Source organism: Pseudophryne corroboree, chromosome 6, assembly GCF_028390025.1.
Source record: "Pseudophryne corroboree isolate aPseCor3 chromosome 6, aPseCor3.hap2, whole genome shotgun sequence".
Lineage (NCBI taxonomy): Eukaryota > Metazoa > Chordata > Amphibia > Anura > Myobatrachidae > Pseudophryne > Pseudophryne corroboree.
In genome coordinates, this window is record NC_086449.1 from 689396408 (window position 1) to 689421381 (window position 24974).

Here is a 24974-nt window from a genome sequence, read left to right on the forward strand (position 1 = left end):
CACATAACTCTGCTAAATGTAGTGTCTCGAGACAGTGTCTCAGTGGGTGTGGTATGCTTGACTGGCGGTCAATGCCGGCGGTTGACTAGCGGTCTGCATACCAATGCCGGGATCCCGGCAGCGGAGTCCCTGGGAGGGGGGTGTAGCAAGCCCCTTGCGGGCTCAGTGGCGAGTTCTATTCCCACTCTATGGGAATAGTCCCTGTTGGTCGGAATGCCGACCGTCGGGATTGTGAGGCTTCGGGATGTAGGGGGATGTTATGTGACCGTCGGTCTCCTGACCGCCAGTCACATGAATATATCCCTGTCTCAGTACATGGCTCTTTTGTAATGCACTGCAGACTGTGCACAAGCAGTGAGTGCAGAGATTGCTGGCAGTGCTGGGACTCGTGGAGGGAGTAACTCAGATGGTATCCGGTCTTTAGGTAGATCCTGTCTAGGTTGACCGCTGAAGGACGACATTGAGTAGGTCGACACTGATTAAAGGTCGACACATGCGTAGGTTGACGTGTATGCAAGGTCGACATGGTCATTAGGCCGGCATGGGCAGGGTCGACATGGGAGGTTTTAGTACCTTTTCATACCTCCTCTATCCAAGTGGGCATTAATTGGTTATAAAACTTGTGGCAAGCGTAGCAGGCCACCGTGCCCGAAGCATGGCGAGAAAACGCGTTTCAACTGTCGGTGGTCCCAGATGGAAATTCTGGTCAAGCCCCCCCCCCCCCCAAAAAAAAAAGGTCATGTGTCAACCTTCGGTTGTTGACCTAGTATTTGTCGACCTAGATAGGGTTAACCCAATGATTAGCACCCGCCTCAGACATCTCGGAGTAGTGCAGCTATTCAGCTGCACTGAATGAATCAGTAAGGAATCTGATTTGTCTCTACTGAGTCTGCAGCAGTCTCACAGGCAGTCTGTGCTCAGTGACTCAGACCTCTGGTAGTTTGTCAGCTATTCAGCTCGGGTGTGGATCATTAGATCAACAGTGTCTAGGTCGACAATGTTTAGGTCGACAGTCACTAGGTCAACAGGGTTTGAAGGCCGGCAGGGTTTCTAGGTCGACATGTTCTAGGTCGACAGGTCAAAAGGTTGACATGAGTTTTTCATGTTTTTTTGGTGTCGTTTTCTCCGTACAGTCACCGGGAAGCCAAATTAGTGCACCGTGTCCCCTCGCCATGCTTCGGGCAAGGTGCCTCGCTCAACTACCGCTGCGTTCGGCACAGGTTACTATTCCCAATCATAGTCCGCGTGGATCGCTAAGTATGAAAAAGTTCCCAAAAATAAAAAAAATTTGAAAAACTCATGTCGACCTTTTGACTTGTCGACCTAGAACTAGTGATGAGCGAGGTTCGGTTTTACTCGGTTTTACTCGGTTTTACTCGGTTCTCAAAACGGCATCTTATTGGCTATCCAAAACACGTGACATCCGTGAGCCAATAAGATGCCGTTTTGAGAACCGAGTAAAACCGAGTAAAACCGAATCCGCTCATCACTACCTAGAACATGTCGACCTAGAAACCCTGTCGACCTAGTGACTGTCGACCTATAGTGGTTGACCTAAACATTGTCGACCTAGGCACTGTCGATCTTCAGACTGCATCCCATTCAGCTGCATTGAATGAATCATTAATGAATCCTATGAGTCTCCACTGAATTGTTCGCTGGGGCTAATTCAGACCTGATCGTAGCCGTGTAAAATCTATGATCAGCCACCCTGACATGTAGGGAATGCCCAGCACAGGGCTAGTCCGCCCCACACATCTGGCCCTCCCCCCTCTGCACAGGTACAAAAGCATCGTATGGTGGCAATGCTTTTGTACCTGAAGAGTAGCTCCCTACCAGTGCAGCTCCTGCGCGCTGGCAGAGAGCTACCCGTCGCTCTCCGGCCCACCCCCCATGCAGTCTGCGCACGCCTGCGTTGTTGACCTTCGGTGGTTGACGTCCCCAAAATGGCTGCCCAATGCCTCAATCAGGCAGAGGTGATCACTGGGCAGAGATGCTGATCGCTTCTCTGGCATTCGCCGGCGCACTGCTGCGCCTTTGCATGCACAGTTCAGACCTTATTGCCCCTGTAATATGACCTGTGGGCCCTGGATTGAAAAGTCATCATGAGGCTGCTGCAGCAGGTGCCCTGGATTAAGAGAGGTGTGGAGCCGAGAGCCGCAGGCAGGGAGGACACGTGTGTGTGTGTGTAGTGTGGGGGGGGCTGAAAAGATCTCTCTCCCGCAAAAGATCTCTCTCCGATGTGTCGTGCCTGACGTCACAACTGTGTGGCCATTTTTATGTGCCCACCCAGTTGTGCTGTCAGCAGTGACGTGCGGTAAGGTGAGGCAGTTTAATCAGAGCCTTTCCTGTCATACTCCAGTATCAGCCAGAGTTTTGGTTAAATAAAATATATGAAAAATACAAAAAATATATTATAAATATCTTCTTTGGACTACTCTAACCAATGAATGTAGCCAATTTAATATAATATTAAAGAAAAAGCCAGTAACTAAGACATTTTGTTTTATTTGTAATCAGGGCAGTAACTACATGTGTGCTGATGGTGCCTTGCCCACAGTGCAAATGCAATGAAGGCGCATCATCGGCAGCAGACCCCGCCCCTCATGGCCGCTCTATTCAATCAGTCAGGCACTGTGAGTGCCGCTGGCGCCGCTGCCAGTCTCTCGCCGCAGCCTGTTTCCCACCGCCGCCTGACTCCCGCCTCTGCAAGGGACTCGGCAGCGATGCTTCCCCCTCACCCGGAGCTATGTCAGGCAGTCACTCCGAGTCCTGCCAGCACCGCCGCCGATCTCCTGACGCTGCCTCACAAGTGACTCGGGAGCGCTGCCACGGCCGCCAGCTCCTGGGTCTCTGCATCCTCTGGGGGGGAGGACTTGGGTGGAAGAAGAGGAGATGCTGGCCAGCAGGTCATTGGTAAATATAAAACTTAACTCTCTGTCTTTCTCTCTCTCTCGTAAAAAGGGGGATCTGCCTGCCTAAATGTGTAAAAAGGGGGACTCTACTGTTGTAATGTGTAAAAAGGTGACTTTGTCTGCTTAATGTGTAAAAGGGGAACTCTGCTGTTGGGGTACTCTGCCTGCTCAATGTGGGTACTCTGCCTGCTTAATGGGTACTCTGCCTGCTCAATGTGTAAAAAGGTGACTCTGCCTGCTTAATGTGTAAAAAGGAGGACTCTGCTGTTGTAATGTGTAAAAAAAAAAAAAGGGGGACTCTGCCTGCCTAATGTGTAAAAAAATGGGACTCTGCCTGCTTAATGTGTAAAAAGGTGCCTCTGCCTGCTTAATGTGTAAAAAAGGGGGGCTCTGCTGGCATAATGTGTAAAAGGGACCTTTGTGGCCATGCTGTTGTAATGTGTAAAAAAAAAAAAAGGGGGACTCTGCCTGCCTAATGTGTAAAAAAATGGGACTCTGCCTGCTTAATGTGTAAAAAGGTGCCTCTGCCTGCTTAATGTGTAAAAAAGGGGGGCTCTGCTGGCATAATGTGTAAAAGGGACCTTTGTGGCCATGCCTCAGTGCCGTAACTAGGTGTGTGCCGATGGTGCCTTGCCCACAGTGCAAATGCACTGAGGGTGCACCATCGTGCATCACACCCGCTGGCCCAGACAGCAGAAGGCGGCGCCGCCTGTGTCCCGCTGATGGTGCCGCCGCCTGTGTACTGCTTAAGTCACCGCCGCCCGCCCTTGCTCCCCCCGGAAGCCACCTCAACTTCCTCTGAAGCCGCCGGCTGGCCGCGCGCTCGACTGCCCGCCCGCCCGTCCGCCCGCCCAACGTCCTCTGAAGGTGCCGTCCGCTCGCTCGCTCACCCACCCGCCTGGCCGGCTGGCTGGCCGGCCAACTTCCTCTTAAGCCGCCGCTGCCGCTCGCACGCCTGTGTCCTACTGAACCAGCTGCTGCTGCGGCTGAGCGGAATCTGTGTGACAGGGATCGGATGGTGCTCTCTCTGGCCCAGCGGCAGCCCAGTCCCCCCTCTGCAAATTGGAACTTGGAAGAGCCTGTGCTGCCTGTCTGACCTGTCTGGTTAGTAAATACAGGGGCAAACGCAGGATTTACTGGGAAGGGGGGGAGGACTCTGTCTGCCGTAATGTGTAAAAAGGGGACGATGTCTGCCATAATGTGTAAAAAGGGGGACTCTGTCTGCCGTAATGTGTAAAAAGGGGAACGCTGTCTGCCGTAATATGTAAAAAGGAGACGATGACTTTCGTAATGTGTAAAAAGGGGACGATGTCTGCCGTAATGTGTAAAAAGGGGACGATGTCTGCCGTAATGTGTAAAAAGGGGGACGCTGTCTGCCGTAATGTGTAAAAAGGGGGACGCTGTCTGCCGTAATGTGTAAAAAGGGGACGCTGACTGCCGTAATGTGTAAAAGGGGCTCTACCTGGTGTAGTGGCGCTACTGTGCAGTGTAATTTGAATAATGGAGACTACTGTGCACCGTAGTATGAATTGGTATTATTTTGTGGCCACACCCTTTTTCCATGAAGCCATGCCCCTAATTTTTTGCACTGCCCATGTTTTGCATAGGGTGGGGGGGGGGGGCGCCAATGCCGTTTCTTGCACACAGCGCTAAAATGCCTAGTTACGGCACTGCCATGCCCCTTCCCCATGAAGCCACGTGCCTATATATTTGTGTGCACCTACGGCGCACACTGGCCCTGTTTTGTATATGGAGAGTGGGGCGCGAATGCTGATTCTTGCACACAGCGCTTAAATGTATAGTTACGGCACTGTTTGTAATTATGTGTACAAATTTACTAAGTAGGATAGCTTACAGGGGCAGTATGAAATATTTAGCAGTTATTGGTACTTTTTGGGCTGACAGTACCAACACTAGAATCCATGTGCTGAGAGGGTGTGGATCATAGGGTAACTAGGTAGACACCTGAAATAGGTTGACATGGTCATTAGGTCGACATGGACATGGACAAGGTAGACATGGAAAAGGTCGACATGAGTTTTTCATTTTTTTTTTGGTGTTTTCTTCGTAAAGTGACCGGGAACCCTAATTACTGCACCGTGTCGCTTCGCTCGCCATGCTTTGGGCAAGTTGCCTCGCTCTGCTACTACTGTGCTCGGCACAGGTTACCGTTCCCAATTGTAGTCCACGTGGATCGTAAAGTATGAAAAAGTTAAAAAAATGAAAGAAATAAAAATGTGTCCATGTTGACCTAGTGACCACATCGACCTATTGACCATGTCGACATAATGAGTGTCGACCTAAGTGCTGTTGACCTAAAGACCGGATGCCATGCCGAGAGTATAGGAGTGTGTCTGTGTGCCCTGAGAGGTATGCCTAAACACTATACAGTAGAATGAGCCCATGTGTCCAATAATAATAAACTGATATATAAACAATAAAAAAACAGTTTGTGTTTTGAGACAGATGGAGCCACGCCCATTGAGCGTGGCTTCATCGCACGTGGGGGCAAGTGTGTCGCCTAGGTGCGCCTGTGCGCCTCGGCCCGCCACCGAGTGTACAAAGACGCTCCGCTCCCATTCACTTTGAATGGGGGACGTGCGTGTCTACAACGCACATGCACCCCATTCGCTCCCTGCGGCCCGCCTCACTGTGCGCCCCCAGGCACAGATGGAGCCACGATTAGCGTGGCTCCATCTGTATACAAAAGGCTTTGGTAATATGGGGCTGATTCAGGTCGCATCAATTTTTGAGAGGGCCCCCGCTGTGCGCATGTGCAGGTCCCATCCTGCGCGAGCAGTTAATGCGATTGGATCACACTAACTGCAAACGCCTTTGCCTGATCGATAAGCAGTGACGTTCGTGGGACGGGCAGGGGGGGCCTAAAGCATTTTGAGGTCAGCGCCAGGGAAACGGGGGAGTGTCGGTGGCCTTTTCAGGGCGGCGGTGTGTCGTCACACGCAGCCACTCTAATCGAGAAAAAAATGGCGGCGGGACTCCTGCCATCGCAACCAAGCTGCACCGGCAGGATGCCTCCACAATTTCTTCAACCATGCTGTAATTGTGGCTTGATCGCAATTACAGTATGATCGCAGTGGGTAGCCTGCTTGGTCTTTACGGAGAAAACAACACTAAATAGCAGAATCTGCAATCCTTACTGAATAAGGCCACATATTCATAGTAGGACACTATTTAAAAAATAAGTTTCCAAACAATTCAGTACATACCTTGGAAACAGTCCTCTCTTCTCTTCTTTTTTATTTATTTCTTGTTGAATTCTAATAAGTATTCTAAAAAGAAAAGAAAACATCACAAAGATGAATCCCACATTGAACATGAATGTATTGACTTGGGTTCTCATGGGTTGCAGACAGGGTGCCCTCTTAGGCAAATATTCTATTTCTCCAATATACAACACTGGGCATAATAAATAATTTAGATGCACAAATTGTGTGCAGGCAACAATTGCAGTGTTTTTCAAAGTCAGTTTCACCAAAACTAATTTTGCTGCAGAGCTACATTTGGAGACCCAACAGATATCGTCCATCCTTCCCATCAGTGGGATAGTCCTAATTTGAGGTCTTTGTCCCAATGTCATGATCAGGGCTGTATTTCCATATTGTTGGGCATTTGAGGTGGAATGTTCAGGGGTGTATCTACCTATTGGCCAGGATGGCACTCGCCAGGGGCGCCGGCTAAGGGGGGGGGGGCACCACTCGGCGGTGCTACCCGTGGCCGGAGGTAGAATCACATAGCAGTTCTGTTCAGGGAGTCCCGCGGACCCCGTTATCTATGCCTCGCTCTTCCCCCAGCTCCCCCTGAACTTCCAGCTGCAAGCCAAACACCTTGCTTCCGCTCACCGTTCAATCAGGGGAGCGGACCCACCAGTGACAGCTGACCAATCCCTGGCCAGGAAGTGGTCCCTGCCATCCCCTCTCTGCAACCTGCTCTATCTGCCACATGACAAGAATGATGGTATGTACTGTATATGGCCTTGTAAAGCTGGACATGAGTTATGTTACTGCAGCCTGCTCCAGCCGTTACATGTATAATAGCCATAGAAGGGTTAATGTCATGTAATATTATAGTATATTGCTGCAAATCCTGTGAATAAGGTGACCATACAACTCCATGCATTATATGCTGACTCTGCCCCCTATGTGCATACTGCAGACTGCTTATATAGAGCATGATATGTGATACTTGATTGCTACCAATGTGCCAATAAATGTTCGCCAGTCCCTTACTTTGCCAGGGGCGCTCAGACCCCTAGATACACCCCTGTGTATGTTCATTGCTGGTCTGCAGAATCTACCTGCCATCAGTGCACTATGAAGGCGATCATAGGCAGATAAGAGGCAACCTGGTGTTTTGAAATTCTCGACATGCCCTTGACCACAACCCCTGCCCCAGTTTGCTCATCTGTAATATTGGGAGGTATGCTTAACATGTGGCTGTGAATGACAGCATGGAAAGACACCAAACAGTGATATTGGGCACCACATGAAGCACGCATCTTACTCACCAAACCATAAAAAAGGTGCTATGTACACAGGATGTACTTATGTGAAAAGCGGCCGGGAGACTGCCAGCTACTATACCAACGCCGGGATCCCGACCAATCAACAGCCCGACAGTCGGCATGCCAACTGACTGGGACTATTTCCACTCGTGGGTGTCCACAACACCCATAGAGTGGGAACAGAACTTGTGGCAAGAGCACTGAGCCTGCTGCGAGCCCGCAAGGGGCTTCGTTGTGCTCATCCCCCACGCCGGCAATCTACACCTTGGGATCCCGGCGTCGGTAGGGTGACCAGTGGGATCCCAAATGCCAGTCACTCGAACCCAACCCATGTACAGTACATTATAAGGCACACCTTTAAGTTAGCAAAGTACACCATACAATTACAAACATTTGCATAGTAAACAGTTTATTGTAAATATACATAATGCTCGTTAACCATGTAAAAATTAGGAGCAAAATATATGCAGAAATCCCATGTAATAAATACTGTACCTCCACATCTCAAAGCTTCCTTCTTAAGAAAATAAAACATAACTTTGAATAATTAAATTCAATATACTGGTTACCAGTAGTGAAATAATTGTTGCTAATGGAAACGGGAATTCTCTAATGTTCCCAGTTGAAGACTCAATAATACTCTTGCATTGTTAAATATGTTTATAAGGAAAGTCAGTGATTTCCCCTAATGCTTTTAAAAAAAAAAACTTTTTATTATTTATTCTAGCGATTTGCCTGCATACTGTAAGTTACCATTCTATACAGGTTGAGTATCCAATATCCGGAATTCTCAAGACCAGGAGCATTCCGGATATGGGATTTTTCCGAATAACAGAATACATGTTATCAGGATGGGTCCTGGGGGTCTGCAGTGGGTCCAGAGCATCGGGGAGGGGGTTTGCAGTGGGTCCGGGGCATCGGTGGGAGTGTTCTGGGCATCCGCGGTGCGTCCGACACATCCACGGAGGGGTCTGTTGCGGGTCCGGTGGCCCAACAGCAGGTCCTGGCAGCACTGGCGGTGAGGGAATGGCTGCAAAGCTACTCCCCCTCCTGTCTGTAATTGGCTGCGGTATCCAGTGACGTCATGACACTGCCCGCGTCATGACATCACTACAAGGCCGTAATATTCTGGTTTTCTGAATATTTTGAGTATCTGGATAACGGATACCCCACCTGTAGTGCATCATATCGTGGCAATTTGGGAAAACATGGTGACTACCATTTACCAATCTATGACTCTTCTTGCTGGCCATGCATGCAGAGTGAGATATGATGTGGCGGGGATACTACAAAGCCTCTCCAGCTTCACAGGTTCCTCCATGGAAGCAGGGTTGTAGCGAGGGTGGCTCCAGTGGAGCATGAGCTTCAGGCGCCAAAAAAGTTAGAGGGCGCATCACCTCTCCCTCCATACGCTGCACTGTGGACTGCTGCAGAGTAGGAGCAGAGAGGGTGCATACATTGACCCAGACTCAGAAAATACAGTAGGGTAGGGAACAGGGCAGGCCAGAGGCAACACAGCAGGAGGCACTGACAGCCGACACATGCCGGAGCTCTGCCCACCCTCTTTATATGTCTCACTCTCTGCTTGTAGCTGTGCAGAAGGGCTACTTATGTAGCGCCTTTCTCTTTCTTGCCATGCTGCTACTGCACCTCTCTCTGTCCCAGATTCTGCATCACCTCTCTCTTTTCTGGAAGCTGCAGCAAATGTCTCTATTTCAGATGCTACAGCACCTCTTTCTGCCCATGCTTCTGCAGCACCACTCTCTGCCCCGTGTATAAGTGGCTATACTGTGGTGTAATGTGTATAAGGGGCTCTACTGTGTGGTGTAACATGTATAAGTGGTTCTACTGTGTGGTGTATTGTGAATAAGGGGCTCTACTATGTAGAATAACATATTCGGGGTACTGCTGTGTAGTGTAATATGAATAATGGACACTACTGTGCTGTGTAATGTGAATTCTGTACTATTCTGTGGCCATACCCCATCCCAATCAAGCCACACTCCTATATTTTTGATGCACCCTGAGTTTCACAAGGCCTAGAACTGGCCGTATCACCAATTTAGGATTAACATGCCACCATATGTTGGCTAGGATCTTAATTCAGTACAGGGGAGGGGGGGCGCTAAAACATACCTTTGCTCCGGGCACCATGGCATCTAGCTACACCTCTGCATGGAAGGCAGTGTTGGACTCTGGCATGAAGGGCCTAACGGGAGAATGCATTGGTAGGGGCCCATGCTTAGGGGTGTGGTCAGCTTCCAGGGGTGGTGTGGTCAGCCACCACAGAGGCTTGCGGAATCATTAGAGAGTTTATGGTCTGGGCCCTTTTATAAATATATACAGTATAGTATAGTATGCAAGATAAAGTACCAGATCAACAACAGCATTGCACTGTAGAAAATACACCATAGTCCTGAGCAGTAAAATTTTATATACATATATATATATATTTGTATATATAGAGAGAGAGAGAGAGAGAGAGAGAGAGAGAGAGAGAGAGAGAGAATGTACAATTCATAGTTCTGTGCAGTAAAATGTAACATATATTTAGTGTATAAGTCTATACATGGCGCAGTCTGGAGCCTGATCCCTGAAGAAAGGGATGGACCCTCAGACAGTGGGGTCCAACGGTTGTTTCCCCTGTACCCCTGTGGGCCAGTAAGACCCTGATGGAAGGGGAAAAATTACCACCGTCTCAAGATTGATAAATAGATCACACACTTCAGTCCCTATAGTAGGCTCTGGGAATGCATTCATAAATTAAAAAAGGGTAACAGCATGAGAAATCCTTTTTTTTTCTGCGTAACTTTGCTCTTAAATAAATAACCCTTTTCTTTAGTAGGAGGAAGAGGGGATGCCCATTTCTCTGTCCATACCAGTGACGGAACTTGCAGCTGTGCATTGCACCGGGGCCCGCAGCATAGAAGGGGACCAAAACCAGCTGCATTATAATGAGTCGTACTGACTCATTATACACGGCCAGTAAAAGACCTGTCCCAGTCCGGGAGGAAGAAAGGGGGATCCGCAGCGGTGACGTCATCAGTTTGACATTACTGGTGAGCAGATTCACAGCATTTGTGAATTCTTCCTATTGGCGCCACTCCAGCTTGGTTTTAGTGGCCTAGCGCAGTGAATGCTGGAAGGAGGGACGGGAGGGACTCGGAGCAGTCTATCTGCGTGGATGCAGTAGACCAGAGGAGCCTTACCACTGGAGCCAGCGTGCTGCCAAGCATACACTACAGCAAGTATGTAGGGTAACATATTATAATGTAAATCCAGGCACACAGTGCATATATATATATATATATATATATATACATACATACAGTATATATATCCTTCTGTCTTTCGATACAATTCCCTTTACCAATCTGTGACTCTTCTTGCTGGCCATGCATGCTGAGTGAGATATGATGTGGAGGGGATACTACAAAGCCTCTCCAGCTTCACATGTTCCTCCATGGAAGACAGTGTTGGACTCTGGCATGAAGGGCCCAACGGGAGAATGCATTGGTAGGGGCTCATGCTTAGGGGTGTGGTCAGCTTCCAGAGGTGGTGTGGTCAGCCACCACAGAGGCTTGCATAATCATTAGAGAGTTTATGGTCTGGGCCCCTTTATAAATATATACAGTATAGTAAAAACTGATAGTGTTAAACAATTTGAAAACCCTAGCACCCCTAGCGGGGCAGACAGCAGCACAGAGTATATCAGGAGGCAGCATAACTCCAGAATTGCTGGAGCAATGTACTCAAAAATTGGTTCATATATGCCTTACAATCTGGCAACAAACACTGTGGGAGGAAGACACCCCTAGCACCCTTAGGGGCGAGGCAGCAGCACAGAGTATTTCAGCACAGAATAACTCTGGAATGCCTGCAGCAATTTACAACAGAATTGGTACACATATGACTTACATACTGGAAGCAAACACTATGGGGGTTAGACACCCCTATAACCCCTAGGGGTGGGACAGCAGCACAGAGTATTTCAGGAGGCAGCAAAACTGTGGAATGCCTGGAGCAATTTACACCAAACTTAGTACACATCTCACTTACAATCTGGGAACAAACTCTGTCAGGGTTAGACACCCCTAGGTGTGGGACAGCAGCGCAGAGTATTTCAGAAGACAGCATTATTCCAGAAAAGATAGACCAATATAAGAGGGAACGATTACAGTTAAAAAAACGTAAACTTCATGCTCAGATAACCCTACCACACTCCCAAAGTAGTCTCTTTAGGAACCACTAGCAGGGCAAGGGCAGACATCCCTCCCTCAGGCCAACAAGGTTCGGCCAGCAAAACAAAAGGTCCGACAAAATCCAACAAAACGAGAACGTAATTATGAATTTGTCCACCAGGACTCTCACAGAGGCTGAAGTGCAGGTTTTAAGCAAGGGCCTTTCATTTATACCCACTAACCAGCATCAGGAGTTCAATTGGAGTGTGGACAATTATAAACTTTTACGGTCCTTGCGCCTAAAATAATATTTTCAGAATAAACCCAAGGAGCATCCGTCGGAGAGAAGTATTATTCCCTTTTATAGAAACATTTCTTCCTTTGATCCACCTTCGTCTAATGCCTCCATAAAAACCTTTACACGACTAATGGAAGACAAGGTTCAGATGGATTTTAAATTGGAAACAAATAGATATCCCAATCTTTTACGAGGGGAACAGTCAGCATTAAAGGACCTATCAGGATACACAGATATCGTCATACGCCCCGTGGACAAAGGCGGGGCGAAAGTGATACAGAAAATAACAGATTATGGGGTACATTTACTAAGCAGTGATAAGAGCGGAGAAGTGAGCCAGTGGAGAAGTTGCCCATGGCAACCAATCAGCACTGAAATAACAGCTATAATTTGCATACTATAAAATGATACAGAGCTGCTGATTGGTTGATGGGGAAATTTCTCCACTGGCTCACTTCTCCGCTCTTATCACTGCTTAGTAAATGTACCCCTATGCCTGGGAATTGGACAAACAATTATTAGTTCAGGAAACTTATGAAAAATTGGACCGGGACCCTACTACAACTTATGAAAAGGAATTGAAAACAGTCTTAAGTAAAGCTGTACAGGATAAGCTTGAGCCCAACACCGTGAAACAACCGGGGCAGTCTCATCCTAGAATCCCAGGGATATACTGTATGCGGTCCCTAATTTCCACAAAAATGCGACTCAGCCACCTAGTAGGCCCATTATTTCCGCCAATAGTTCACTGTATGAACCAATCTCAAAATTCCTGGATTGCCTAATACAAACTATCATAAATGTACAATCTACCTATCTAAAAGACACCACTACGCTATTAATCAAACTACAGCAGCTTGGAGACATCCCAGACAATGCAGTGCTATGCACTTTAGATATACAGTACATCGCCTCTACACTGTTATTCCACACATAGAAGGCCTGGCAACCATGGAATGCTTATTGATGGAAAACCAATTTGATACAATGAACATCCCTTTGTACATGAATCTCCTACGATTGACGCTTACTAGAAATTATTTTATGCACAATGGCACTTTCTTCCCTCAGAAAAAGTATTTCAGGAGGCAGCAAAACTGTGGAAGGCCTGGAGAAATTTACACCAAACTTGGTACACATCTCACTTACAATCTGGGAACAAACTCTGTCAGGGTTAGACACCCCTAGGTGTAGGACAGCAGCGCAGAGTATTTCAGAAGACAGCATTATTCCAGAAAAGATAGACCAATTTACAACAAACTGGGTACACATATGACTTACAATCGGGAAACAAACAATGTAGGGGTTAGACACCCCTACCTCCCCTAGGGGTGGGACAGCAGCACAGAGTATGTCAGCAGACAGCATAACTGTAGCAGGCCTGGAGCAATTTACACCAAACTTGGTACACATCTGACTTACAATCTGGGAACAAACTCTGTGGGGGTTAGAAACCCCTAGCACCCCTAGGTGTAGGACAGCAGTGTAGAGTATTTCAGGAGACAGCATAACTCCCGAATGGCTAGACCAATTTACAACAAACTGGGTACAAATATGACTTACACTCGGGAAACAAACAATGTGGGGGCAGACACCCCTACCACCCCTAGGGGTGGGACAGCAGCACAGAGTATGTCAGCAGACAGCATAACTGTGGAAGGCCTGGAGCAATTTACACCAAACTTGGTACACATCTGACTTACAATCTGGGAACAAACTATTTGAGGGTTAGACACCCCTAGGTGCAGAGCCGGCCATAGGCATAGGCAAACTAGGCAATTGCCTAGGGCATTTGATATGCCAAGGGGCATCATCAGCTTCTGCTGATTAAAATGATATGCGGCATGCCTATATTCTGTATGTAGCATTTCATATGCAGATACAGCCACAGTCTCACACAGAATATAGGCATGCTGCATATCAGTTTAATCGGCAGAAGCTGCTTGTGCATCCTAGCCACATAGCAATGCAAATAAGATGAATTTTCATTAAAAAAAAGGTGCCCGACATTAGCATTGATGCAAGATTTGTGAGGACACATCTGTATCCAAGCAGAGGCAGAGGTCACAGTGTTAGTGGAAGTGTGAGTGCTGTGTGCATGTGAGTGGGTTGGTTGTGCAGTAGTGTTCAGAATATGTGTAAGGAGCATTATGTGTGTCATGTAAAAATGCTTTAATAATGTGCAACATATGTGTAAAGGGCCACTATGTGTGTCATTATGTGTATAAGGGCATTAATAATGTGCGGCATATGTGTAACAGGGTACTACTGTATGTGTGTCATTATGTGTATAGGGGCAATAATAATGTGCAGCAAATGTGTAGGGGGCACTATGTGTGTCATTATGTGTATAAGGGCATTAATAATGTGCGGCATATGTGTAAGGGACATTATGTGTAAAAGGGCATTAATAAAGGTTGTCATAATGTGTAAGGCGCATTATGTTTATAAGGACATTAATGTGTCTCATATGTGTAAGGGGCATTACTGTGTGGAATTGTGTATAAATGCATTACTAATGTGTGGCATTATGTGTATAAGGTGCTCTACTATGTGGCGTTGCATATAGAAAGGGCACTACTGTGTCGTCTAATGTGAATAAAGAGCAATATGGTGTGGTGTAATGTGAATAAGGAGCAATTCAGTGTGATGTAATGTGAATAAGGGGCTCTACTGTGAGGCGTAACGTTTATAAGGTAAAGTGATACTACTGTGGGATGTAATATGAATTATGGACACTATCGCAAGATAAAATGTGAATAAAGTTGCAGCACTGTGTGGAGTAATTGGAATTGGGGTTACTATTGTGTGGCCATGCTCCTTCCCAGCAAGAAGATGCCCCTTTTTGGGCTGTGCGTCAAATGTGCGAACTGTTCCTATTTAAAATATAGGGGATACAAGGACTGCTATGGGTGAGGGGTGATGGTGCTGGGAAAGAGGTGAAAGGTCAGAGGCGGAACCAGCGGTGGTGCTAGGGGGCACCAGCCAAAATCTTGCCTAGGGCATCATATTGATTAGGGCCAGCTCTGCCTAGGTGTAGGACAGCAGCGCAGAGTATTTCAGGAGATAGCATAACTCCAGAATGCCTAGACCATTTTACAACAAACTTGGTACAAATATGACTTACAAGCTGGGAATAAACACTGTGGGAGTAAGACACCCCTAGCACCCCTAGGGTTGAGGCAGCAGCACACAGTTTTTTTCAGCAGACAGCATAACTCTGGAATACCTGGAGCAATTTACACCAAACTTGCTACACATATTACTTACACTCTGGGAACAAACACTGTGGGGGTAACACATCACTATTAGCACCCCTAGGGGTGGGCCAGCAGCACAGACTATATCAGGACATGCATGATATGTCAGTGATGACAGGGCTGCATGTGACAGGGGCAGTGACATGATGTGAGGAGGGGAATGGAGGTAGCACAAACCCACACTGAGAATTATATAGTGGAAGTAGCAGGGTCCCCCAGCAGCACATTGGCTTTTCCTTTTATTGATGTGTATAACATTTTACATGCTTTTTTATACTATGTAATTTACACTGTGTGTTTAATATTTCAATAAATTTATGTAAACAAACATTCTTAAAATCCCGGGCAACGCTGGGTACTCCAGCTAGTATGTATGTATGTATATATATATATATATATATATATATATATATATATATATATATATTAGTGATGTGCACCGGAAATTTTTCGGGTTTTGTGTTTTGGTTTTGGGTTCGGTTCCGCGGCCGTGTTTTGGGTTCGGACGCGTTTTGGCAAAACCTCACCGAAATTTTTTTGTTGGATTCGGGTGTGTTTTGGATTCGTGTGTTTTTTTCAAAAAACCCTAAAAAACAGCTTAAATCATAGAATTTGGGCGTCATTTTGATCCCATAGTATTATTAACCTCAATAACCATAATTTCCACTCATTTTCAGTCTATTCTGAACACCTCACGCCTCACAAAATTATTTTTAGTCCTAAAATTTGCACAGAGGTCGCTGGATGGCTAAGCTAAGCGACACAAGTGGCCGACACAAACACCTGGCCCATCTAGGAGTGGCACTGCAGTGTCAGACAGGATGGCAGATTAAAAAAAATAGTCCTCAAACAGCACATGATGCAAAGAAAAAAGAGGCGCAATGAGGTAGCTGTGTGACTAAGCTAAGCGACACAAGTGGCCGACACAAACACTTGGCCCATCTAGGAGTGGCACTGCAGTGTCAGGCAGGATGGCCCTTCAAAAAAATAGTCCCCAAACAGTACATGATGCAAAGAAAAATGAAAGAAAAAATAGGTGCAAGATGGAATTGTCCTTGGGCCCTCCCACCCACCCTTATGTTGTATAAACAGGACATGCACACTTTAACGAACCCATCATTTCAGCGACAGGGTCTGCCACACGACTGTGACTGAAATGACTGGTTGGTTTGGGCCCCCACCAAAAAAGAAGCAATCAATCTCTCCTTGCACAAACTGGCTCTACAGAGGCAAGATGTCCACCTCATCATCATCCTCCGATTCATCACCCCTTTCACTGTGTACATCCCCCTCCTCACAGATTATTAATTCGTCCCCACTGGAATCCACCATCTCAGGTCCCCGTGTACTTTCTGGAGGCAATTGCTGCTGGTGAATGTCTCCACGGAGGAATTGATTATAATTCATTTTAATGAACATCATCTTCTCCACATTTTCTGGAAGTAACCTCGTACGCCGATTGCTGACAAGGTGAGCGGCTGCTGACAATGTCTATAATATTTGTCCTATTAAAAATACGTTAAAGGTTAAAGAACACAGTACGCAATTGGCGCAAAAAGTACCGCAAGGGTACTCCCTTAACTATACCTTAAGGAATGTACTTATACTGTAAACATTTGTGCAGTGACAATGTGTAGATGTAATGCAGTGTAACCTTATTAACTTAAAAGCTGTTTGAGCGTCACCGACGCTCTGTGAATACTTAACACTATAATAAATACACAACTACCGGGCTTAGTGTCTAACGCCTTATATGAATGTTATACTTGCAAAAGGAATAATACAGTACAAGTCATACACTACAATATAACATAGACTAACTAACCAGGTAACTACACAGGAAATACAATACAATACTATTACGTTTTAGGGAAAAAATGAGGGAGAAAGAGGAGAAGAGAGAGAGAGAGAGAGAGAGAGAGAGAGAGATGGCTCACAATAACTATAAAGACAATATGGTTGCAGAGAAGCTTACACATGTGAGGAACAATCGCTGCGCATGTTAGTCAATGCTGAGAATCTTTGTGGAGAAAATACTTGAGCTTACCCATACTGGCTGTCCCTATATACACAACCCTACAATACCGCATGGGACAGAAGCTAGACTCCATTTTGGGAAACCTCCCATGATTCCAAGGACTGCAATACATGGTTGAAAGGGGGATGCTAGCAGCCATTTTAGATTTGCAGGTCCAAACACATGGCACTCTCTGCTACACCACAATCACATAGCAGAAGACACAAGACTCCATTTTATTCCAAAATGTCCAAGCCTCAAAACAATGCATATGTTCTGATTTTACAATTCCAAACCATCTAAATCACCTTTCACAATTTCAAGCAAACACAGTATCTCAATAACCAGAGCATATGAGCTATCACAAGACCAGACCACCAGGTACCCACAAGTATCAGCCTGCCATTGCTACAAGCACATATTCAAATGTAACTGCATGGTGGTATTCATGATTAACAAGATATATTATAACAAACCAGCACAATCTATTTTAAATCACCATAGGCAAACAAATACCACAAATGCTATGCTACAGGTTGTCTAATGTCCCAGCTACCATCACAGATTCCCAGATCTATCACACAAACAAGTTACAATATCCTATTTAAACCAGCACCATTGACCTTAAAGCAATCTGTCTATATTTCCTTATCTAGCCATGTGAATTCAATACTTAGCCTTTAGCTTGGAGGTCAGTCCTGGGGATGTAGCCGTCATGCTGCTGGGTGCCAGGTAGCTGTGTGAGAGTGAGTCAGCCCTGTGTTCTCCAGTGGGTATATCATACCCTCATTCCAGCTGTGGGGGTGTGTCAACAACAGGAAGTGTGTGTGTCCCTCACAGCATGTGAGCCAGCTGCATCAGTGGCCTTGGTTATGCAAAACAATGGATGATGACTAACACATTCCTGTCTTCTGGAGAGCTATTGTTTGGCGAATACAAAACAAAACCCTGTCTCTGGGTTTTGTTCGATATTCATGATGTCCACTTTCAGTTGAGACAATGACATCTCAGCAATCATTCTTCTGGAGACAAATCCAGCCCCATTTCGTAAACACAGGTGTTGGCCCTCCTCATTGAGTCTCAAAGCTCAGTGTAATTAAAGGCTATTGTACTCCATCTGCGGGAAAGATACTGATTCGGAATACAATTAATCTTCAATTACTATTCCTGTGCTTAACTATGCATATGAAGATGTGAAGCCCTCCCAACATGCAAACTATTGTTTGGGGAATCTCTAAGGTCAAAGAGCCATTTGAGACCCACTGATACCTGCTGGACTCAGGGGAATATTAACTTATAAAATACATTATTTTGATTAAATATGTAGCGTGCACACACATGAGGTGCATATATGGCAACGTGCAGCGTGATTTTTTTCTGACTTTGACACTGCACTAAACACTCTTTCTGAGTACACACTGGAGGGAGGGCAACTTAGGTAGAATAAAGCCAGTTTCTGCAAGGGCCTCCAAATTGCCTCTTTTTCCTGCCAGTATACGTACGGACTGTCTGACGTACCTACTTGGATGCGGTCACTCATTCTTTCAATGGTGAGAGAATCATATGCAGTGACAGTAGACGACATGTCAGTAATCGTTGGCAGGTCCTTCAGTCCGGACCAGATGTCAGCACTCGCTCCAGACTGCCCTGCATCACCGCCAGCAGGTGGGCTCGGAATTCTTAGCCTTTTCCTCGCATCCCCAGTTGCGGGAGAATGTGAAGGAGGAGCTGTTGACGGGTCACGTTCCGCTTGACTTGACAATTTTCTCACCAGCAGGTCTTTGAACCCCTGCAGACTTGTGTCTGCCGGAAAGAGAGATACAATGTAGGTTTTAAATCTAAGATCGAGCACTGTGGCCAAAATGTAATGCTCTGATTTCAACAGATTGACCACCCGTGAATCCTGGTTAAGCGAATTAAGGGCTCCATCCACAAGTCCCACATGCCTAGCGGAATCGCTCTGTTTTAGCTCCTCCTTCAATCTCTCCAGCTTCTTCTGCAAAAGCCTGATGAGGGGAATGACCTGACTCAGGCTGGCAGTGTCTGAACTGACTTCACGTGTGGCAAGTTGAAAGGGTTGCAGAACCTTGTACAACGTTGAAATCATTCTCCACTGCGCTTGAGACAGGTGCATTCCACCTCCTTTGCCTATATCGTGGCCAGATGTATAGGCTTGAATGGCCTTTTGCTGCTCCTCCATCCTCTGAAGCATATAGAGGGTTGAATTCCACCTCGTTACCACCTCTTGCTTCAGATGATGGCAGGGCAGGTTCAGGTATTTTTGGTGGTGCTCCAGTCTTCTGTACGCAGTGCCTGAACGCCGAAAGTGGCCCGCAATTCTTCGGGCCACCGACAGCATCTCTTGCACGCCCCTGTCGTTTTTTAAATAATTCTGCACCACCAAATTCAAGGTATGTGCAAAACATGGGACGTGCAGGAATTTGCCCAGATGTAATGCACGCACAATATTGCTGGCGTTGTCCGATGTCACAAATCCCTAGGAGCGTCCAATTGAGGTAAGCCATTCTGCGATGATCTTCCTCAGTTGCCGTAAGAGGTTTTCAGCTATGTGCGTATTCTGGAAAGCGGTGATACAAAGCGTAGCCTGCCTAGGAACGAGTTGGCGTTTGCTTGATGCTGCTACTGGTGCCGCCGCTGCTGTTCTTGCAGCGGGAGGCAATACATCTACCCAGTGGGCTGTCACAGTCATATAGTCCTGAGTCTGCCCTGCTCCACTTGTCCACATGTCCGTGGTTAAGTGGACATTGGGTACAACTGCATTTTTTAGGACACTGGTGAGTCTTTTTCTGAGGTCTGTGTACATTTTCGGTATCGCCTGCCTAGAGAAATGGAACCTAGATGGTATTTGGTACCGGGGACACAGTACCTCAATCAAGTCTATAGTTGGCTCTGAATTAACGATGGATACCGGAACCACGTTTCTCACCGCCCAGGCTGCCAAGGCCTCAGTTATCCGCTTTGCAGCAGGATGACTGCTGTGATATTTCATCTTCCTCGCAAAGGACTGTTGGACAGTCAATTGCTTACTGGAAGTAGTACAAGTGGTCTTCCGACTTCCCCTCTGGGATGACGATCGACTCCCAGCAGCAACAACAGCAGCGCCAGCAGCAGTAGGCGTTACACTCAAGGATGCATCGGAGGAATCCCAGGCAGGAGAGGACTCGTCAGACTTGCCAGTGACATGGCCTGCTGGATTATTGGCTTTCCTGAGTAAGGAGGAAATTGACACTGAGGGAGTTGGTGGTGTGGTTTGCAGAAACTTGGTTACAGATTTAGTGGTCAGTGGACTGCTTCCGCTGTCACCCAAAGTTTTTGAACTTGTCACTGACATATGATGAATGCGCTGCAGGTGACGTATAAGGGAGGATGTTCCGAGGTGGTTAACGTCCTTACCCCTACTTATTACAGCTTGACAAAGGCAACACACGGATTGACACCTGTTGTCCGCATTTGTGTTGAAATAATTCTACACCGAAGAGCTGATTTTTTTTGTATTTTGACCAGGCATGTCAATGGCCATATTCGTCCTACGGACAACAGGTGTTTCCCCGGGTGCCTGATTTAAACAAACCACCTCACCATCTTTGAGGATTCAGTTATATCAGGTATGGTTCCCAAAGACTGGTGTACAGCGGAAGTAGTGCCTATATTTAAAAAGGGAAGTAAAGCTGAACCAGGTAATTATAGACCAGTTAGTCTTACATCTATAGTGGGGAAAGTATTGGAAGGTATTCTAAGAGATAGTATTCAGAAGTTCCTTGAAACCAATAAGTTCATTAAAAGGAATCAACATGGGTTTATGAAGGACAGATCCTGTCAAACCAACTTACTTGGCTTTTATGAAACAGTAAGCGCAAACCTAGATCAGGGTAAAGACGTGGATGTAATCTTTTTAGACTTTGCCAAAGCGTTCGATACTGTACCACACATGAGACTTATCTACAAGCTACAAGAATCAGGGCTAGGAAGCACAATATGCACTTGGGTCAAAAACTGGTTAGATAATAGGAAGCAGCGCGTTGTGGTTAATGGATCTTTTTCAACTTGGACTGATGTGCTAAGTGGTGTGCCGCAAGGCTCAGTATTAGGACCGCTATTGTTCAATATTTTCATTAACGACCTAACAGAAGATCTAGAGAGCATGGTGTCAATTTTTGCAGATGATACCAAATTGTGTAAGGCTATAAATACAGAGGAGGATGCCGAGTCTCTTCAGAACGACTTAGTTAAATTAGAAGCATGGGCAGCCAAATGGAGAATGCGCTTCAACACAGACAAGTGTAAGGTAATGCACTGTGGTAACAAAAACAAAAATTACACCTACCTACTAAATGGGGTAAAATTAGGGGATTCTGTACTGGAAAAGGACTTAGGTGTCCTCATAGATATCAAGCTAAGCAGTAGCACCCAAAGTAGGACTGCAGCAAAGAAGGCTAATAAGATATTAGCATGCATAAAACGGGGTATTGATGCTAGGGACGATAGTATTATAGGTCATGAATCTGCATTCTCTGTCGCATCACTACTGTGGAACTACAGCTTCCAGCAGTTCAGTTCTGTTCCAGTTCTAGTTTTCAGTCTACTGCAGCCTGGAGTACACAGTGCTTCAGCTAACTCACAGCTGATCTGAACACCTAATCCAGCGGGGTGTGTTCTCACAGAGATGCAACATCCAATCATCACAGACCAAGGGGTATAAACTCCAGTTCCTGGCTCAGTCTCATTGCCTTGGAAAATACGTCACATTCTGTGAACAGGCGTCTCCTGTTTGCAGTCCTCTGTCTGTAGAGATACCCCTGTGTATTGGACCTGTGGAACTACAGGTCCCAGCAGTTCCGTTCCAGTTTCCAGTTCCAGGTTCCAGTCTTCAATTCTTTGTTTCCAGCAATCTCCTATTTCTGGCATCTCCAAGTTGTTTCCCTGTTCCAGTGTTCCTGTGGAACTACAAGTAGCAGCAACCACTCCAGCTCTCCTGCGAGTCACATTCAGTGTGCAAGTTCCTGTGTTTCAGTCTCCAGTCTTCATTGTTCCAGTTTGCTACAAACTCCAGCCACAGTCTGCTACACCAATCTGCAGTAACAGACTTTCCTCAGGTGTCTTCTCAGTTCTCAGCCTCTTCACCTAATTACCAGCATTCCACACTGTGCATTGCCTTTAGCACTTAACATCTTGCTGTGTTGGGACTGTCTCCTGCTAGGGCCTTGCTTGGCTTAAAGACGTATGCTTCTACAGAGACTGTGTGCTTTGATGGCTATTCGTTATATACAGGGGTTTGTTTGCTGCATCTGATTTCATTATTGCCTTATCATTTATATCAAGTTTCAAGTTCATCTTCATTGCTTATTTGTTACCAGTGACTTTTGAAATATTCATTTATCGGATTAAGTTATTATTCATTGTTCCTGTCATCGGTTATCCCTGTGTGATAATAAATATCAAGCGCACATGCGCGAAACTTTTTGTCCGTTTCCCAGTTTCCTCTATCACTCCTACACTGACCCACTAGTGCCCCCTCCGGGGACATACTAAATCAAAATCCGGACATTATACTCCCGTTATATAAATCACTAGTGAGGCCACACCTTGAATACTGTGTACAATTCTGGGCACCGTACTACAAAAAGGATATCCTGGAGCTTGAAAAGGTACAGAGGAGGGCGACCAAACTAATTAAGGGCATGGAGACGATGGAATACAAGGAAAGGCTTGAAAGACTAGGCATGTTTACATTGGAAAAGCGGAGACTAAGAGGGGATATGATCAACATCTACAAATATATAAGGGGACAATACACAGAGCTTGCGCGGGACCTGTTTTTGGTTAGATCAACACAGAGGACTCGTGGACACTCGCTCAGGTTAGAGGAGAGGAGATTCCGCACAATACGGCGTAAAGGCTTTTTCACGGTAAGGACAATACGTGTTTGGAATTCCCTGCCAGAGGCAGTTGTAATGGCGGAATCTGTCAACACCTTTAAGAATGGGTTAGATAAATTCCTATTGGATAAGGATATCCAGGGGTATGGTGCATAGTCATGCATTATAGTTACTATAAATAGGGATAAAATGCAATGGCTGACAGCAGCATCAGTCAGAAATTTTAGTCAAATCATCATGCATAGGACACCACAAATAGGTTGAACTCGATGGACAATTGTCTTTTTTCAACCTCAGATACTATGTTACTATGTTACCATCAGAATCCTCCTTGTCAATTTCCTCCCCAGCGCCAGCAACACCCATATCCTCATCCTGGTGTACTTCAACACTGACATCTTCAATTTGACTATCAGGAACTGGACTGCGGGTGCTCCTTCCAGCACTTGCAGGGGGCGTGCAAATGGTGGAAGGCGCAAGCTCTTCCCGTCCAGTATTGGGAAGGTCAGGCATCGCAACCGACACAATTGGACTCTCCATGGGGATTTGTGATTTCGAAGAACGCACAGTTCTTTGCTGTGCTTTTGCCAGCTTAAGTCTCTTCTTTTTTCTAGCGAGAGGATGAGTGCTTCCATCCTCATGTGAAGCTGAACCACTAGCCATGAACATAGGCCAGGGCCTCAGCCGTTCCTTGCCACTCCGTGTCGTAAATGGCATATTGGCAAGTTTACGCTTCTCCTCAGACGCTTTTAATTTTGATTTTTGGGTCATTTTACTGAACTTTTGTGTTTTGGATTTTACATGCTCTCTACTATGACATTGGGCTTCGGCCTTGGCAGACGACGTTGATGGCATTTCATCGTCTCGGCCATGACTAGTGGCAGCAGCTTCAGCACGAGGTGGAAGTGGATCTTGATCTTTCCCTATTTTTTTAACCTCCACATTTTTGTTCTCCATATTTTAATGCGCACAACTAAAAGCCACCACAGGTATACAATGTAGATGGATGGATAATATACTTTATGTATGACGAGTGATGACACAGAGGTAGGTACAGCAGTGGCCTACCGTACTGCTATATACAGTATAATGGACCTGGTGGACACAGTCAGCAGACTGCTAAACTACTAGTATAAAAAAAAAGCCACCACAGGTATACAATGTAGATGGATGGATAGTATACTTTATGGATGACGAGTGACGACACAGAGGTAGGTACAGCAGTGGCCTACCATACTGCTATATACAGTATAATGGACCTGGTGGACACTGTCAGCAGACTGCGTTTATAGTATAAAAAAAAAGCCACCACAGGTATACAAATGTAGATGGATGGATAGTATACTTTATGGATGACGAGTGAGGACACAGAGGTAGGTACAGCAGTGGCCTACCGTACTGCTATATACAGTATAATGGACCTGGTGGACACTGTCTGCAGACTGCGTTTATAGTATAAAAAAAAGCCACCACAGGTATACAAATGTAGATGGATGGATAGTATACTTTATGGATGACGAGTGACGACACAGAGGTAGGTACAGCAGTGGCCTACCGTACTGCTATATACAGTATAATGGACCTGGTGGACACTGTCAGCAGACTACATTTATAGTATTAAAAAAAAAGCCACCACAGGTATACAATGTAGATGGATGGATAGTATACTTTATGGATGACGAGTGACGACACAGAGGTGGTCATTCCGAGTTGTTCGCTCAGTAAATTTTTTCGCATTGCAGCGATTTTCCGCTTAGTGCACATGCGCAATGTTCGCTGTGCGACTGTGCCAAGTAAATTTGCTATGCAGTTAGGTATTTTACTCACGGCTTTTTCTTCGTTCAGGCGATCGGAGTGTGATTGACAGGAAGATGGTGTTTCTGG

The 24974-nt window shown here is 46.1% G+C and overlaps 1 protein-coding gene across 7 annotated transcripts in view; it reads right to left on the minus strand.

Moving 5' to 3' along the window:
- Positions 1–24974, minus strand: part of LOC134933242 (lymphocyte cytosolic protein 2-like) — an 881523-nt gene that overhangs the window by 671173 nt on the left and 185376 nt on the right. For 5 of the 7 annotated variants that reach the window (XM_063928301.1, XM_063928302.1, XM_063928299.1 and 2 more), the window contains one exon: positions 6143–6205. The exons of the other annotated variants lie outside the window; for them this stretch is intronic. In XM_063928301.1, the coding sequence (XP_063784371.1) occupies positions 6143–6205 (63 nt within the window). The remainder of the gene's footprint in view (positions 1–6142; positions 6206–24974) is intronic. 7 annotated transcript variants of the gene reach the window in all.